Below are 16,923 nucleotides of genomic sequence, written 5' to 3'. Positions count from 1 at the left end.
GAGGGCCAATTTTACAGCCTTCCAGACCGTAGCATTCTCCTTTTCAACTTGTCCGTTCCCCCGGGGGTTGTAGCTGGTCGTCCTGCTCGAGGTGATGCCTCTTGCGAGCACATATCAGTGTAGTACTTCACTCATAAATGATGAGCCCCTCAGGAACTGATAAAGCTGTCCGTCTGCCTCGAATGCTGTGTAGGGACGGTCCTCGGAATGGATCGGTAACTGGTGATATGCAGCTTTCGGGTAGATGGTCGAATAGACCTGGTACTGCAGAATTTCATTCACCATGTCTGAGATTTGGGGGAGGGGTTATGTGTCCAGGAGTGTGAAGCGATTAATAATCTGGCTATAGTCAATCACTAGCCTGGGCTTTTCTCCCCTTCTCACGACTACCTCCTGGGTTCTCCACAGGTTGTGGCTGGGTTCAATGATTTTTTCTTGAAGCAGCCTCTGTGTTTCGTCTCTAATAACTTCTCGGTCCCCTGCACTGTATCACCTGCTCTTTGTGGCCATTGGCTGACAGTCAGGGGTTAGGTTCTGAAACAAGGCGGGGGGGGGTTTCAATATTCAGTATGAAGAGACCACATGTAGTGTCTGGGTTTTGGGACCTTCCGTCCCGCACTGTGATGGGGGAATGGGCCTGAGTACTTTTAAGGTGACACAGGAAGACTCGACCCAACAATACAGAAGCACACAAATTCTCCAATACATACAGTCAGAACTTGCAAAATCCCCTCTTTTACAGATAAGTGCACCGTACCTTACCCTGAATAATCGCTGAATATCATTGTGATGCTAGATAAATATGGTAGTCCGTGGGGTAGACCTTCAACATACCGCCAAGTGGTTATAGAGTTTATAAAGCTCTCTGTCGAGCCAGTCTCTATTAAACAATCCGTCAGATATCTGTTCACCCTCACCTCCATCATTGAGTTACTTAGCTGGAGGGGTTTTGCTTGGTCAAGGACAACTGATACCAGCACTCCGGAGGCTGCATGGCTCCCTCTGCCACTGCCATCTTGATCCGAAGGCTGCAAAGGTGGCATTGACCGAGAGGAGTGGAAAAATGGCCACTGTTCCCGCCATTGCTTCTCTTCTGGTTGTGGTGACAGCCGCAGTTCCCACTGTTGTTTTTCTTCCAATAGCGGTTCCTGCCATGAGGCGCACGCAGCAAGATGGCGTCGATGAGCAGCATGGAGAGGCAGGGTCTGCACCTCTGGGTTTGGGCATGGGGTGTACTACTATTTGGGGGCCGTGCACATGGTAGCCTTCCTGGGGTTCCCCTTTGTCTGAAAGACTTTCGCCCAGTGTCCTCTCTTACCGCATCCTGATCCCAGAGTCTCTCACAGGGCATCTGGTGCGGGGGTGTTTGGCATGTCCACAGAAGTAGCACTCCTGGTCACGTGTGGCTGCGGTAGTCGGTATCTGGGACAGCTGTGCTCCATACGCCTGGTTTTCTGAGAAGGCTCTGCTTTCATTAGCGAGATGGTCCACTCTCAGTTGGATTTTGCTAGATCAAGGACCATCTTCTCCAACTCCAACAGCCACTGCCTCACATACCTCAAACTCACTCCAGCCATGAGAGTATCTCAGACTTCTTGTTATTCCCTCACCTGGGCTGAGACCGCCTCATAATGGCACTTTCTCGTCAGCGTCCATAGTTCCAGGACATGGTTATCCAGCAATTCATCCAGTCATTGCTGACATTGAGAGAGTTGGTGTCTCACCAGCACATCGTTCTGGGGCCTCATGTTCTGGGCTTTCAGGGCTTCAATGGCCATCTTGTATGTCGCGCAGTCCCTGATGACCGTGTATCCCTAGGGGTTGACTCGAGCGAGGAGGGCTGATTTCAGGAGGCCGTCAGAGTGGAAAACTTCTTGGGTGGCCACTATGTATGACTGGAAGCACTCCAACCAGTAGGCAAATTCCTCCGGGGCCTCAGGGAACAGAGGGTCGACCTGGAGCACGCCTGGCTTCAATAGGGCTTCCATCCCGTCTTCAAAATTGTAACGTGATCGATAGTACTCGGAGACTTGTGAGGAGCATGAACTCACTTTTATTAACTTACAACTAATGGCCAGTATTTACAGTGGTCTTCAGGTGAATCTGGGGTAAGGCGGGAAAGCAGGGTTTATATCGGGACCGACGGGGTGGAGCCAAGAGGAGGGGTTGGCTGTCTATACACAGACAATGGATTCCAGTTCACTGCAGTCTGGAAATGAAAACTCATGCCAGTTTCTGTGGTTCAGTGAATGAAAGGAATAATTCATTCCCATTACCAGTGAACATGTTATCTCTTGCTGGTTCCTTCAGATATTCAGTGATTTTAAAGATTCATTCCCTTCCATATTTTAATGGAATACAACTTGCTTTAATTACACTTTGCCTGATAATCAACAAAAGATAGTCCAGACAGTCACTGTGGAGGGAAGATCTGAAGAACCAAGTGAACTGAATGGAAAACAAGAGCCTGACAGACCTTAAACCTTTGCTTGTGTACTGCTTGGTGATCTCTCCCCTGTGCCATAGAATGAGTTAGGTGTTTCTTTCCAGAATGTTATGAACTCACTGAGAGAAGTAAGACCCTCAATGATGCGAATGTTGGCTTGTGAGAGGACACCTGTTCAGTACCATCACCAGACTGGTAGTGTTACCTTTTCAGTATCATTGCTGGACTGGTACCCTTGCCTGTTTAGTACCATCGTTGGACTGGGACCCTCGTCTGTTCAGTACCATCGTTAGACTGGGACCCTCGCCTATTCAGTAGCATCGCCGGACTGATACCCTCGCCTGTTCAGTGCCATCGTTGGACTGGTATTGATGCCTGTTGAGTTTCATCTATCCCCTGCTTCTACTAATACCTCAGCAGGTAGTTCAGCCTGCCAGCATGGTACCGGGAGGGCTGGTGTTCTGGGGAAATGATGTGATCACTACTGAGCACCGTACTTGTGTAAAAAGCACGAGAATAAAAACAAAAGGACTTTACAAAGCAACTTCCCAAAATCAGGTAAACGAATCTCTCTCCTTTGACGAGGATGAAAACAAGTTCCTGGAAATAACAATGAGCATCGCATTGTCCACAATCCCAGGTTCGGATCCTCCAGGAACCCCTGCTGCTCCTGGTTAACCCAGAAACACTCCCTTCTCCCTCATTCCATTAGAGAGAGGAGTGTGAAGTCAGGCACAGAGCTGCTCCTGAACATTTTCCACAACAGTGTTGTTAAGCTGCTCTTGATGCTCAAAGATCTTCACTGTAATCCACACTCTGTAAATCATGCTTTTTATGAGCTGTCTGAATGCTAAAGATAGCCTGCTAGTTTGCTCACAGAATAACCCTTCTCATCGAACCAGGGATTTTGTAATAAATAAACTTAACTTAAACTTTGAATTTTCCTATTTTATGTAACCTTAAGTTCTTGTGTCATCCTAACCCAATCAGGTTCTCTCAACCCCCTCCCCTCTTTATCCAACCTTTCCCATCCTGTTACCTCATGTCATTCCCCCTCCCCTCTCTGGTTCCATCTGCCTGGCACCCCCACCCAACTTTTTGAGGGTCCTATCCCCTGCCCTTCCCATCTGCCCTTCATCCCTTGCTGATCTTGTCCCCCCTTTCTTACAGCACCTTGCCTTATTGCCTCCCAGCCTCTGCCACAAAGTCCACCCTCCCCCTTCCCCCCACCTGGCTCCATCTACCCCCTCTTTCCCCTCCTCCCTTCGTTTCACTCACCACCTGCCTGATACGCTCCTCCCTCCCTCTCTCTGTACTGATCATCTCACCTCTACATTTTCATTCCTGGTGGAGGGTCGCGACCTGAAACGTCAACCATCCCTCTGCCTCCATGGACTCTGAATGATGCACCGACTTCCTCCGATCATTTGATTTTTGCTCCAGATTCCAGCATCTGAACACTCGTGTATCCCCAAAACCTTAAGTTTCTTTCTTCTGCTTCTCCTTCATGATTCATTGATATGATCTATACATATCCTATGAACCATAGACCATAACGGCAGAGAGAACAGACCCTTTGGCCCTTCTAGTCTGTGCCAGACTATTATTCTGCCTCCTCCCACTGACCTGCACCCAGACCATATCCCTCCCATCCATCTACCTGTCCAATTTTTTCTTAAATGTGAAAATTGAGCCCACATTCACCACTTCCACTGGCAGCTGGTTTCACCCTCCCACTACGCTCTGTATGAAGGAGGTCCTCTCAAATTTTAAATTAATTTCTTTTAATTTTTAAAACTTTAGACATACAGGCCATTTCGGCCCACAAGCCTGTGCCATCCAATTAACCGACAACCCTCAGTACGTTTCGAAACCGAAGACCCCGGAGGAAACCCCCACAGACACGGGGACATCATACAAACCCCTTACAGACAGCGTGGGATTTGAACCCCGGTCCCGATCGCCAGTGCTGTAACAGCATTGCACTAACTACTACACTAACCACGCTGCCCAAATGTTCCCCTAAACTTTTCCCCTTTCTCCTTTAATCCATATCCTCTGGCTTGTATCTCACCTACCCTCAGTGGAAAAATTCTAGTTGCATTTACTCTGTCCATCCCCTCATAATTTTGCGTACCTCTATCAAATCTTTGCTGCATACTCTCTCTGACCTGCTGAGCTTCTCCCGCATTTTGTGCTTTTACTTCAACCACGGTGTCCACAGAATTTTGTTTGATACCTCTATCAAATCTTCCCGCATTCCCCTACGGATCAGGTCCTAACCTGTTGTACCTTTCCCTGCGACTCAGTCCGGCAGCATCTAAATAAATCTTTTCTGCACTCTTTCAATCTTATTGCTATCTTTCCTTCCCGCTTTCCTTACCTTGCCCAGTTCTCCGCTGGTGACGAGTTTCCCCACTGCACTACACAGTGTCCAGAGAACAATCAATGAAGGGCTTAGTAAACAGTGGGGCAGCTGTGACTGGCTGGGTCAGACCCAACCTGAACTGTAGCATCTTGTCTGCACACAAAGGATTGCTGGAGGAACGCAGTCCATGAGTAGAAATGTTTAGTCAACATTTCAGGTCAGAACCCTTTATCAATAGGTGAAATTCCACATATAAAGGGGGGTGGGGGGGGTAGGGAGGAGTTAGAGGAGGGGGCCAGAGGTGACATAGGTGGTTATCAAAGACATTTTCCATCTAACACGGTATTTTCAACCCACTACAAAGAAGAATGTACAGGAGCATCAAAGTCAGGACTGCCAGGCGCCGCCATAAGTAAGCTCTGTTTTAACAAAATGTGTAAGTTTTAACAGGGGAAAGAGGTGCAATTTCTGTGTTTGCCATAGGTGCTCTGTTCCCTGGATACACCACTGGTAATCACTGAATATATAGTGATCTGAGAAAGCTAGCATCATTTCATTAAGACTTTCATATTTACCAAAACAGACATGCAAGGACAGCATCAGAAACTCTCTTGGGTTGTTGGGGGTGGGGTGGGGGGGGGTGCGACGAGGCAGTCACACTTCTCCCTCCTTGCATGTGCGCCGACTGGCATTTCATGCACTGCCGTCTCACTTCCCCCTTCATCATGTGCACATCACTGGGCACAATTTAGGAATATGCAGGCGCCAGCTGGTACAATTTAGGGCCCTGTAATGGAAGATTTAAACTGTGTTTTTTACTTTTGCAGCCTTTGCTTCTGCAGGCTGAGAACCTGCTTGTTTTTTAGAATCTGCAGACATAATCTACTTTACATCATGGGGCCCAGGATGCAGTTGAATCAGTAGACATTATCCAACTTCCACCATGAGGCCGGCCCAGAGATGCAGTTGTCTTTTGTTGGTCGCAGACTGTCAGGAGACCTTGAAGATAATTAAATCATTTGTTCAAAGAGATAAGATCTGAAGTAAACAACTTTTGGGTAATATAAGCCATGGTCCCACTGCTGGAGCTTGAGACTCTCCAAGAGGTGGCAACATCTCTCAGCAAGAAGAAGAACTTCAAGATTCCAAACCAACGTCCCAGTCCGGGAAGGTGGAGAAGTTGCTACCGGCGCCCAGGCAACCTACTACAAGTGTGCAGTCGTCGTCTCGCTTTGGCAGTTGGGACCAGTCCAGGCATTGATAAGTATAATTGGGAAGGGCTTGCATGTTGTAGTGTGAATTCAGCTTTAGATTTAGTCGTAAAGACTCGTATAAAGTGAACTGCTCTCGTTGTGTGTCTATTTTCTTTCAGTAGCTCAAACACTGTGACCAATCTAAAATGAACAAAATGAGAGGTATAAGTTTACCCAAGACAGGCCCCTTTAAAATAAATGCCCAAGGCCCCTCAATACCTTAATCTGGCAAGAGTGTGGGTATTCAGCGAAGTGGACATCCAAATTGCGTTTGGCCTCACTGAAGTCGAGGCGGCCATACTGAGTACACTGGATGCAGTGGATTAGGTTGGACCAGGTACAGGGAAAGCATTGCCTCACCTGGAAAGAATGATTTCTCTCTCTCAAGTTCTTAAGTGGACTCCAAGGAACTTAGAACTACTGAGCTATTAATTTATCGTCCACAATCAATTCCTTTGTCTTGTCCACGTTGAGACTCCGGTTGTTATTCTTGCACCATTCCATGAGATTTTACTTCTCATTCTCTAGTTATTGAGACCAACTACTGTTGAGTCATTTGCAAGGACTCTGTTGGAGCTGGATCTGGCATTATAGTTGTGGGCCAGTACCGTGAACAGGAGCAGGCTGAGCTCGTATTGATGGTCCTTGGCGTTCTGCTGCTGACCCAGGCATACCTTGGTCTTTCTGTTCGGCAGTCCAGAATCCAATTACAGAGAGGGGTGCTGATTCCCAGCGAGGACAGCTTCTTCACCAGCCTCTGGGGAACTATCGGGCTAAAAGCTGAGCTGAAGTCGATGAAGAGCAGCTGGGCCTATGAGGTGGGCCAGGATGGAATGGAGAGACGAGGCTAAAGCATCATCAGTGGAATGGTTCCACGTGTAGGCAAATTGAAATGGGTCCTGTGTCTCTGGGATGTGTGCTTTGATACCTCTGTCACCAAACACTCGAAGCATTTCATAATGGTCAGAGCTACTGGGCGGGAGTCATTGAGGCCTCTTTCTGTCGCCATCTTTGGTACTGAGATTAGAAATTTTGCCTGGCCCACAGGAAAAGAATCTCAGGGTTGTATGTGATGTTGTGTATGAACTCTGACAATAAATTTGAACTTAGAACTTTAACTCTTGGAGCCAATAGCTCAGTAAAGTAGTGAGCTGATTAGAAGATAAGTAATGTCAAGGGTAGTGAGAGTTTATTGTCATACACATAAATAAATACAATGTAGAGTACACCAGAATGATTTCTTGCTGCAGGCAGACTGGTCTATGTGATACCACAATATGCCAAGATAGAAAAAGGGATAATGAGAAATTATTCCCCCAATTCCCATTGACAAGAGCCGTCCAGACGCCTCCCATCCATATACCAGTCTGAATTTTTATGAAATGTTGAAATCAAACCTGCATTCACTGCTCCAATGGGAGCTTGTTCCACCTTCTCACCACCTTCTGAGTGAAGATCTTCCCCCAATGTTCCCCTTAAACATCTCACCTTTCACCCTTGACCCGTGTCCTCCCTTTCTAGTCTTGCCCAACCTCAGTGGAAAGATCCGACTTGCATCTACTTTATCTATAGCCCTCGTGGTTCTGTGTACCTCTATCAAATCTCCCTCATCTCTCTGGCAGTGCAGGGAACCAAATCCCAACTGATTCAACCTTTCCTTATAACTCTGTTCAAATCTCCTCTGCACTCTTTCAGTTTGATTGATACTTTTCCTGTAATTAGGAGCCCCAAACCACACACAATACTCCAGGTTTGGCCTCACCAATGTCTTATATAACTTCACCATAACATCTCCATATATTGAAGACCAATTTTCCAAAACTTCACTTTATGACCCTATCTACCTGTGATGCCCCTTTCGGGGAATTATATATCTGTATTCCCAGATCCCTCAGCTCCACCCAACTCTACATTGTCAAACAGTTAACCCTGATTCATCCTCCAAAAAAAGCCACACCTCACACTTGTCCCATTAAATTCCTTCTGCTATTTTTCAGGCCATTTTTCTAGCAGGTCCACTTCCTGCTGCAAGTCTTCATTGCTGTCTACAATGCCTCCAATCTTTGTGTCTACTGCAAATTTACTGATGCAATTTATCAGACCATTGATGTCGATGACAAAGTGCTTAATAATGATCAGATGAAATCTGTTCTTGAAACTAAAGGTGGCATATTTCAGGTTTCTCTACCTTCTGCCTGAAGGTAGCAGTGAGACGAGGTTGTGGCCAGGCCTTTATGATGATGGCTGCCTCACAAAGATTCCCTTACTTGATGGAGTAACTCTAAATATAATCAATGGCCTTGTGAAGTATGAGCGACGAAGGATTGATCAGTGCGGGAACTCACTCTTTTCCTGACCTGCTGTCATTGATCTCACCAAAAAATGATGCTTTTCTTTCCACAGACTGTGCCTGACCTGCTCAATATCTCCAAGATTTTCTGTTTTTACTGCAGATATGAATGGAACAGACCAACACAATGGGCTGATGGAAGAAAGGCAAATCTGTTACGCACCCATCACTACATGGAATGTTTACAACTGCTTCATTGGTACAAGAAAGTAACCATCAAGCAAAGCTACTTACTGTGAGATGCAGGAGAGGTGAGTGAATCGTACACAGAGATCAGATCATAAAGGGGACAATCGGGCTGTCTTTATGATGTAGAGAATGTTGATCGGGCAGCCTCAAATGGAAAAAGAGAATGGGAGGATTTTATTTCCCCTTTATCTAATTTTTGCTAATTCCCCTTTCACTTCTCAGCATCTTCATGGCAAATTTTCCTGGCATAATTCCCTAATATTTCCACAAGACAGGAATTTGAAGAGATTTGGTACGTCACCAAAGACTTGCATGTTTCTAGAGGTGTACGTTGGAGAGTAACCTAACTGGTTGCATCACTGTCTGGATGGAGATGCCAATGAACAGGACGACAGAGAGTTGTGACTCAAGGAAGCAGCTCTTATCACCAAGAACCCTCTCCACTCAGGCCATGCACAGTTATCACTGCTACCATCAGGAAAGAGGTACAGGAGCCTGAAGACCCACAAGATCAGCTTCTTCTCCTCCGCCATTAAGATTTCTGAACGGACAGTGAATCACCAACACTGCCTTGCTTTCTCTCTTCTTTTGCACTAATTTCATTATTTTTAAACATGTTATTTACAGCTATTTTTTTTGCAGCTGTGATGCTGCCACAAAACAATGTATTTGTGACACGTGTTCGTGACAACAGATTCTGATTCTGAACGTTATTGCAGCTCTGCACTTGTCAGAGTGCTGATCTAACTCAGTTGTTTCAGAGAACAGTGTGGAGCTGGGAGCAATCTTCCCTCCGACATTCCCTTCCATGTAAGGAAGAATTAGGCTTTAACAACTCCATCTCCAATCCCAAGATCAACAGAACTGTCCTGGACTCCATAGGTTCAAAGAATCCTTTTATTGTCATGCAATAATGTAAAAAATGTAATATACACAATATACTTCAAATTTTGCTTATAGTAAGGCAAACAGGTACCCCTTTTACACTGCCATTGAAAGACGGGAATTAACCGCCTTTTAACTGCTTCAGTTACCTGTGTCATCGTAATGAATACAGGATTTTGTGGGGGGGTGGGGGGGTCATTTTAATCCCGGTAATTACTCGACGAGGTAGGTGGTATCAGAGCCGATTGGCTCCTGACCCAGCTTTTCTTGGTTCAGTGTGAACAACCCGACCTAGTTTTAAACACGGGTCGTTCACACGCCAATTAAGTGGGATCTCTTTGTAAAAGGGACACCATGAACATTGCCCAGTGCCCGCAATAATAAAAGAAAGAGAATCAAAAGAGAGTCCACGAGGGTCCATGGAATCACCTCCACAGGCTCTACAGCTATGCACACTCCTGTTCAATCCATTGTCAGCCCTAGCTCCAGGTCCAAACCTCCCTTCTTGCCTTCAGCCCTCTCTCGAATCCTGGTTCCAATACCTGGTCCCATGAGACAGGCTCCGGCCACCTTCAGCCTGGTGTGAGTCCTTTGGCCTCAAGTCACTGGCAGTCCACAGCAGCCCTCACTGGTCCACCGCCCAGCAGGGTCATCTCCCAGGCTTCTCTTTCTCCACGGGTGGTGTTCTCCCCATTTCTGGTGCCCCGGAGTGTGCAACCCCTCATGATACACAGGTGCTGCCATCTTGGGTACAGACCTCCGGAGTTGCAGGATGTTAAAAGTGCCCTGTTGGCCCCTCTAACGGGCAGTTTAATGCCTACATAGAGCCATTGGCATCAGGGCCCTGTGGAGCAGACTGTGTCTCTGCCTCCCACTCTTCCTGGTCCAACCTGCCATTACAGCAGCCCTGGCAATGCCACTGTTTGTTTTAGGAGTGAACAGCTTGCCTCTAGAACACTACTTTTACATTTTAAGCTTTATTTACTATGCGGTAGAAGCCGATGATGGCCCATGAAGCCTGTGCTGTCCAATTGCACCAAATTAACCTACCAACCTCGTACGCTTTTGGAACGTTGGAGGAAACTCACGCAGATCACAAAGAGAATGTACAAACTCCTTACAGTGTCAGATTTGAGCCCAGGTCACTGGCGCTGTAATGGCATTGCACTAACAGCCACACTCACTGTGCTGTTCACGATACAACCATCCAGGAGTAAAAATCGCAACGCTGGTCAAAGTTTTCTTTAAACTGTAGTGGCATGCTAATCATGTGACCAGTGAGGGGAGCAGGGCTGTAATGACTGGAGACAGGAGACGATGTGTTGCAACTTCTTGGAAGACATCTGACCAAGGTTGGCAACCCTACCTGACTCGTGTCCCTGAAGTATAACAGCTCTGCCGTCATATTGTGGAGTAAATTACAAAAAAGCAGTTTCCTTCACCCCAAGCAGAATAAACCATGGGTTTAACAGAGTAAAACCAGCTGAAATTCAAAACCTCTGCCAAAAATCACAGCATGTCAAACAGAAGCTTGCAATTCCTTTTTATAAAGGGCAGGCAAGAGCAAGAAAGTTTGAAGGTGATACAAGCTCAACAGCACGATGACATTTAGGAACCACTTGGGATTCATTTTTAGATTTTATGGTGACACTTGAACCATTTGGGTTCCTGCCTGCCGTGCCTCGTAATTGTTCCATTTACGCGTGCGATCTGATCAGGGGGAGAAAGTGGCGCTGAACAGTCTGCAGCTTCATTCCGTTTAAGTTACACAGAGGTCCTTCTCCCTCAAAACACCAGCTTTAGGTTCTCAAGTCCAACAAAGCACTTAAATTAGATCAAGTTTCAAACTGAATTAAATGCCTCTCTCCACCTCCTGATTTTACTTTTCGACATCACTGAAGGTAAGTGATTTGACGTCTTTTTCTTGTTTACTTTGAACAGAAACCATGACACCACATAAGATGAGACAGCCTCGATTCCAAAATGGCTGCTTGGCATCGCATTTGCAATGTAGCCTTGGCACTACGCGACCATGGAGAAGAATGACACGCACACCAAGCCTTGGAAAGCGAGACTGGCTTATTGCTCTGGCTGTATGAATGCCAGAGATAACCTATTAACCTGCTTCCAGAAGAACTCTTCTCCCTGTAGCAGGTACTTTGTAGCTCATAAATTTAACTGTCGAAAAGATCGTGGGTGAGTGGGCATGGCAGGCACAATGGCACGGTGGGTACAGCCTTTGACTTACAGTGCTAAGCACCAGTGTTCAGTCCTCTCCTTGACTGCTGTCTGTGTGGAGTTTGCACATTCTCCCTGTGACCATGTTGGTTGCCTCCCAAATTCCAAGGATGTGCAGGTTTGTAGATTAATTGGCTGGTGGGATTTATCTCTCCCATGTAAGCGAGAGGAAAGCTCAAGGGGGCACTTGATGGGAGATTTAGGAGAATAAAAATGGGTGGGATGATGTCACAGAGGTAGGTACTGAGGAGGTGATTGGTGGGATGGGATGTTGTCACGGGTAGGTACTGAGGAGGAGATTGGTGGGAAGGGATGATGTCACAGGGGTAGGTACTGAGGAGATGATTAGTGGGAAGGGATGATGTCACAGGGGAGTGGCCTGAATAAAATGAATTTAGAGAAGATTAAACAGAATGTTGGAAACACTCAGCAGGTCAGGCAGCATCTGTGGAGAGAACTGGGAAGGAGAGCAAAGAAGCTTGTAAAACAGGAGGTAGTGGGGATCATCTGTAAACCAAGTTATCAAGAAAATACATTGGCAATAGAATCTATTTTAGATTTCTAGAATCTGCAGTTGTTTCCGAGTTCACATTTCAGATGTGAGACATTCCCTCAGATGGTTTTGATAGGGATGACATTTCTGGTTGTATGGAGCCCAAAACCAGGACCTCATATACCAATGGGGTGATTCGGGAGAATCCTCTTTCCTCAATGAACTGTGAGAATGCAAAACAAACAAAGAGAAGCTGGAGGGGCCCCAATGGGCCGGGTGCATCTGTGGGTGGACATCGGCATCGTGTGGGGTCAAGGCTCTTTATTTTGGTGTTTTCTCAGTTAGGACAAGGAATTCACATTTCAGGGTCAGTTGACTGACCTCAAGCGAGGAGAAGGTGAAAGCACGGATATAGTTTGGGTGATGATGGTGGGAATGAGTTATGATTAAAACATTGTGGGGTTCTATGGCCTGTTTTAATGCTACATGTTCTGTGTGATTTTATGAAAATGTGCTTTCGTGTCCTCTCAAGGGGCAAGAAATTAATCATTAGCTTTTCCAACTCTCATGGAGCTGGCCAGTTGCACGGCCAATTCAACCAGTAATTGCTAAGTGATTCAGCCAGGAATACAGGAGGGTCAGGAACTGTGGACATACACGACACCGATTATATCATTCAGTCTGACTTTACTGAACACCTGGTGAGGGGAGGTTTTGTGGAATGAGGGAAAGCAAACTTTGATCTTCTGCTAAGAACTGGCAAACCTAAGACCCAGCAATATCTATTCTCCATCACAGATGCCCACCTCCCCCTCAAACAAATGACAGGAGAGACAGTCGGCCCATCAAATCTGCTCAGTGCCATGTCACTTTGTGCAAACTATGAATGCAGATTCATTGACTCATACAGCACGAAACAGGCCCTTCAGCCCACAGAGTCCTAACCTCTGTGGCATTATCCCTTCCCACCCAACACCTCCTCAGAATCTACCTCTGTGATATCATCCCTTCCCACCAATCACCTCCTCAGTACCTACCTCTGCGATATCATCCCTTCCCACCAATCACCTCCTCAGAACCTACCTCTGTGATATCATCCCTTCCCACCAATCACCTCCTCAGTACCTACCTCTGCGATATCATCCCTTCCCACCAATCACCTCCTCAGTACCTACCTCTGTGACATCATCCCTTCCCACCAATCATCTCAGTACCAATCTCCAATTTCTATTAACTCCCTGGCTGGCCTCTCTCTTTCCTCTCATCCCTCTGTCTTCCTTCCAAATCCCCACCCCTGTCCTCCCTTCCTTCTCCTAGGAGAGAGTGATCTTTCCGAGTCCCCTTCTCAGCTTCTTTCTCTCCAGCCTTCCCACCCAGCCTGTGCTCCTCCCCTCCCACCCCATTGCCCCACCTTTTTATTTGGCCTTCCAGAAGGGCCCAGACCCAGAACACTGACTGCCTTTTACTTCTCAAGGATGCTGTGTGACCTGCTGAGTTCCGCTGGATGGTTTGTGTACTGCACTCAACCCCAACATCTACAGACTTCCTTTTTTTTAAACCCTAAAACCATTCCATGCCATTAGCAATCTTTCACAGTTCACTGCTCATTTGCCAAAGGAGTTTGAATCTGTGTAATCTTTCTTGACAGTAAATTTGCCAGTAATATCCTTGCAAATGTTTACCTCTCTCTCTCTCTCTCCCTCTCTCTCCCTCCCTCTCTCTTCTCGTCTCTGTAACTATTCCATGGATATTGGGCTCTGAATTACAATATTCTGCACACCCGAAATGAGTAACCTTTGCCAAAGAATTCAGCCCAAGTGGGAAGCATTAGGCTTGATAGATTTAGAGTTCAATTCATTTAGATTTATTTACCGAGACACAGTGAAAAGCTTTATATTTTATGCCATTGGATGGTTAGTGACCATAGATAAAGGAAGTAAAGAGACAACACCTGGTTGAGGTTGCATTGTCTCTTCCACTATACCCATCTCATCCCTTGAGGACAGAGGCTGCTTTTTGAAGACACTGCCGCATGTCGATGTCCTCAATGGAGTGAAGTCTGGTGCCTATGATGTCACAGGCCGAATTAACAACCCTCTGGAGTTTATTCTTGTCCTGAGAATTGGTGCCTCCATACCAGGCAGTGATGCAACCAGCACGAATGCTCTCCACAGTACACCTGTAGAAGTTTACAAGAGTCTTCGGTGACATACTGAACCGCCTCAGACATATCACAAAGTATAGCCGCTGGGGAGCTTTTCTTTCCAGGACAGATCCTTGGAGATGTTGATACCCGGGAATTTGAAAGTCTTGACCCTTTCCACTACTGAGCTCATGATGAGGACTGGGTCTTGCTCCTCTGACTTCCTCCTGAAGTCCAAAATCATCTCCTTGGTTTTGCTGACTTTGAGTGCAAGGTTGTTGTTGTTACACCATTCAACGAGCTGATCTATCTCCCTCCTGTACACTTCCTCATTGCCATTTGTGATTCTGCCGACAACTTGTAGATAGCATGGGAATTGTGCCCGGCCACACAGCCATGGGTGTACAATGAGTAGAGCAGTGGGTTAGGCATGCATCCTTGGGGTGCGCCTGTGTTGAGGATCAGTGAGAAGGAGACGTTACTTCCAATTCATACTGACTGGTCTTCCGATGAGAAAGTCAAGGATCCAGTTGCAGAGAGGGGTACAGAGGTCTTGAGTTTGTAGCTTCTTGACTAGGACTGAGGGAATAATGGTATTGAAGGCTGAGCTGTAGTCGATGAAGAGCAGCCGTTATGTATGAGTTGCTGCTTTCAAGGTGATCCGGAGCTGAGAGGAGAGAAGAACGGTCAATAAGGCCTGAAGCATTAGTTCTACCCCTTTGCTTCCTATTGACACTGTATGACCTGCTGAGTTTCTATAGGTCTTTTGTGAATTGTACTACAATCACAGCATCTGCAGGCCTTCCTGGGTTAACTCTTCCTTACAAGTGACCGTTCAGCTGCAGCAAGTAAGAATTTTGGAGTATACCCAATGCACCTTGTACAAATGTACATGACAATAAACTCATTGTTATCATTAGAATGAACCTCTGCTGTAGTCACAGCCCTCTCCCGACTAGTTCTTGGTATGGGCCTTGGATAGATGATGGGAACCGATGCCTTGCGACTTCACCTCTGCCTCCGTCGTAACTGCAACCAATCTCCCAACTATTCCAGTCTTCCCACTCTTTCAGCCCAGGTGAAAGTTCTCAACCTGAATCATTTCCTTCCACAGATGGTGCCTGACCTGCTGAGTTCCTCCAGCTCTTTGTATAGGTGAATTGATTTGGAGACCAGCAGTTTGTTGTTGTGTTTCTCGGTTTCAGGCAGCAGTTTGGAATCACTCGACAATTTATTGCAGAGTCTGGACTGAAGTGGCTCCTCGCCCAGATGTTCAGCTTTACACTGGTGGTTGGGATCGAGGTTTCTACTCTGATCCCTGCTGTGAAACTCAGAACAAGTATGCCTTTTATAAAAGAGTGTAAATTGTCGGCGGGAAGAGTTTATGGAAATTTTTATTCAACTTGATTTATCTCATTGTTTTCTGTCTCACTGAACAAACTCAAATGGATGAGGGAGGAAGTGCCAACTTTCCAGCACCTCACCCTTTGGCAGGAACAGCACCTGCCATCAGCTGGCCTTTAGTAGAATTCTTGTTGTCGGCTCTCAGTATTGTCTATTGAGTTAATGTCACGAAGTCAATAGACAATAGTCAATAGACAATAGGAGCTGGAGTAGGCCATTTGGCCTGCTGCAAATGTACAGGGTTCTGGCAAGGCTACACCTGGAGTAGTGCAGGTCTGGTCTCATTACTAGAAAAAAGATAGACTGGCTTTGGCTGGCAGTGCAGGAGTGACGAGAACCATAGAATGCTACAGTGTGGAAAACAGGTAGTTCGGCCCCTCTAGTCTGTGCTGCCCATTATTCTGTTCCCATTCCATAATCCTCCAGACCTCTCCCATCCATGTATCTATCCAATTATTTTTAAAACATAAGATGGAGCCCACATTCACCACGTCCGATGACAGCTCGTTCCATACTCCCACCGCTGTCGAAGTGAAGATGTTCCCCTTTCATGATTCTGGAAGCAAAAGTGCCATCTTTTGAGGACAGATTTGAGCAGTCTGGTAATTTACTCAGTGGATTTTAGAAGGCTGAGGGGGATCTTATAGAGATGCTTAAAATTATGAAAAGGATAGATAAATTAGGAACAAGGAAGTCGTCTCCACTGGCCAGTGAGACTAGAACTAAAGAACATAGGGACAAGATTCGGGGGAGTAGATTTAAGACCGAGATGAGGAGAAACCGCTTCCCCCAGAGAGCAATGAATCTGTCAAACTCTCTGCCCTAGGAGGGAATAGATGCTGCTTCATTAAATGTATTTTAAGACACAGATAGATAGATTTTTAAAGAATAGAGGATTTATGAGTTAAAGGGAAGAGATGGGGTAAATGGACCCGAGTCCAGGGCCAGTCCAGTCATGATCTATTGAATGGTGGAGCAGGCCAGTTGGCCTGAGGTAATGTTGGAACTGTAAATTCCTCCTCAGCTGGGGCAGGACAGGAGATGTTTGATGGGAGGGTGGAAAATAGCTCCCTTTGCCACTTATATAGGACTCAGTGGTTTTCCCCAAGCATGGGTGGAGTGGTTTCTCAATGCCATCCTGAAAGCCCCTTCTC

The 16,923-nt window shown here is 46.4% G+C and overlaps 2 protein-coding genes across 24 annotated transcripts in view; one reads left to right on the top strand and one right to left on the bottom strand.

The window, feature by feature from the left end:
• Window positions 1-13,292, bottom strand: part of LOC138741588 (uncharacterized) — a 40,244-nt gene extending 26,952 nt beyond the window's left edge. For 2 of the 21 annotated variants that reach the window (XM_069895886.1, XM_069895884.1), the window contains exon 1: window positions 8,652-9,011. Coding sequence is in view for 4 of the 21 variants with exons in the window: in XM_069895882.1 (XP_069751983.1) it covers window positions 8,413-8,434 (22 nt within the window). In the remaining 17 variants the exon portion in view is untranslated. Of the gene's footprint in view, window positions 1-8,255; window positions 8,372-8,412; window positions 8,545-8,580; window positions 8,600-8,651; window positions 11,975-13,213; window positions 13,238-13,259 lie in introns of those variants that run through there. The other 19 variants (XM_069895883.1, XM_069895892.1, XM_069895885.1 and 16 more) reach the window with 18 other exon arrangements.
• Window positions 13,293-13,458: 166 nt separating this feature from the next.
• thrap3a (thyroid hormone receptor associated protein 3a) overlaps window positions 13,459-16,923 on the top strand; it is a 200,971-nt gene continuing 197,506 nt past the window's right edge. For 2 of the 3 annotated variants that reach the window (XM_069895872.1, XM_069895868.1), the window contains exon 1: window positions 13,460-13,729. The gene's annotated coding sequence lies outside the window, so the exon portion shown is untranslated. Of the gene's footprint in view, window positions 13,730-16,923 lie in introns of all 3 variants that reach the window. The other variant, XM_069895874.1, reaches the window with a different exon arrangement.

Source organism: Narcine bancroftii, chromosome 8 (genome assembly GCF_036971445.1).
Source record: "Narcine bancroftii isolate sNarBan1 chromosome 8, sNarBan1.hap1, whole genome shotgun sequence".
Taxonomy (NCBI): Eukaryota; Metazoa; Chordata; class Chondrichthyes; order Torpediniformes; family Narcinidae; genus Narcine; species Narcine bancroftii.
Note: the sequence above shows the minus strand (reverse complement) of the source record. Positions and strands in the feature narration are given on the sequence as shown.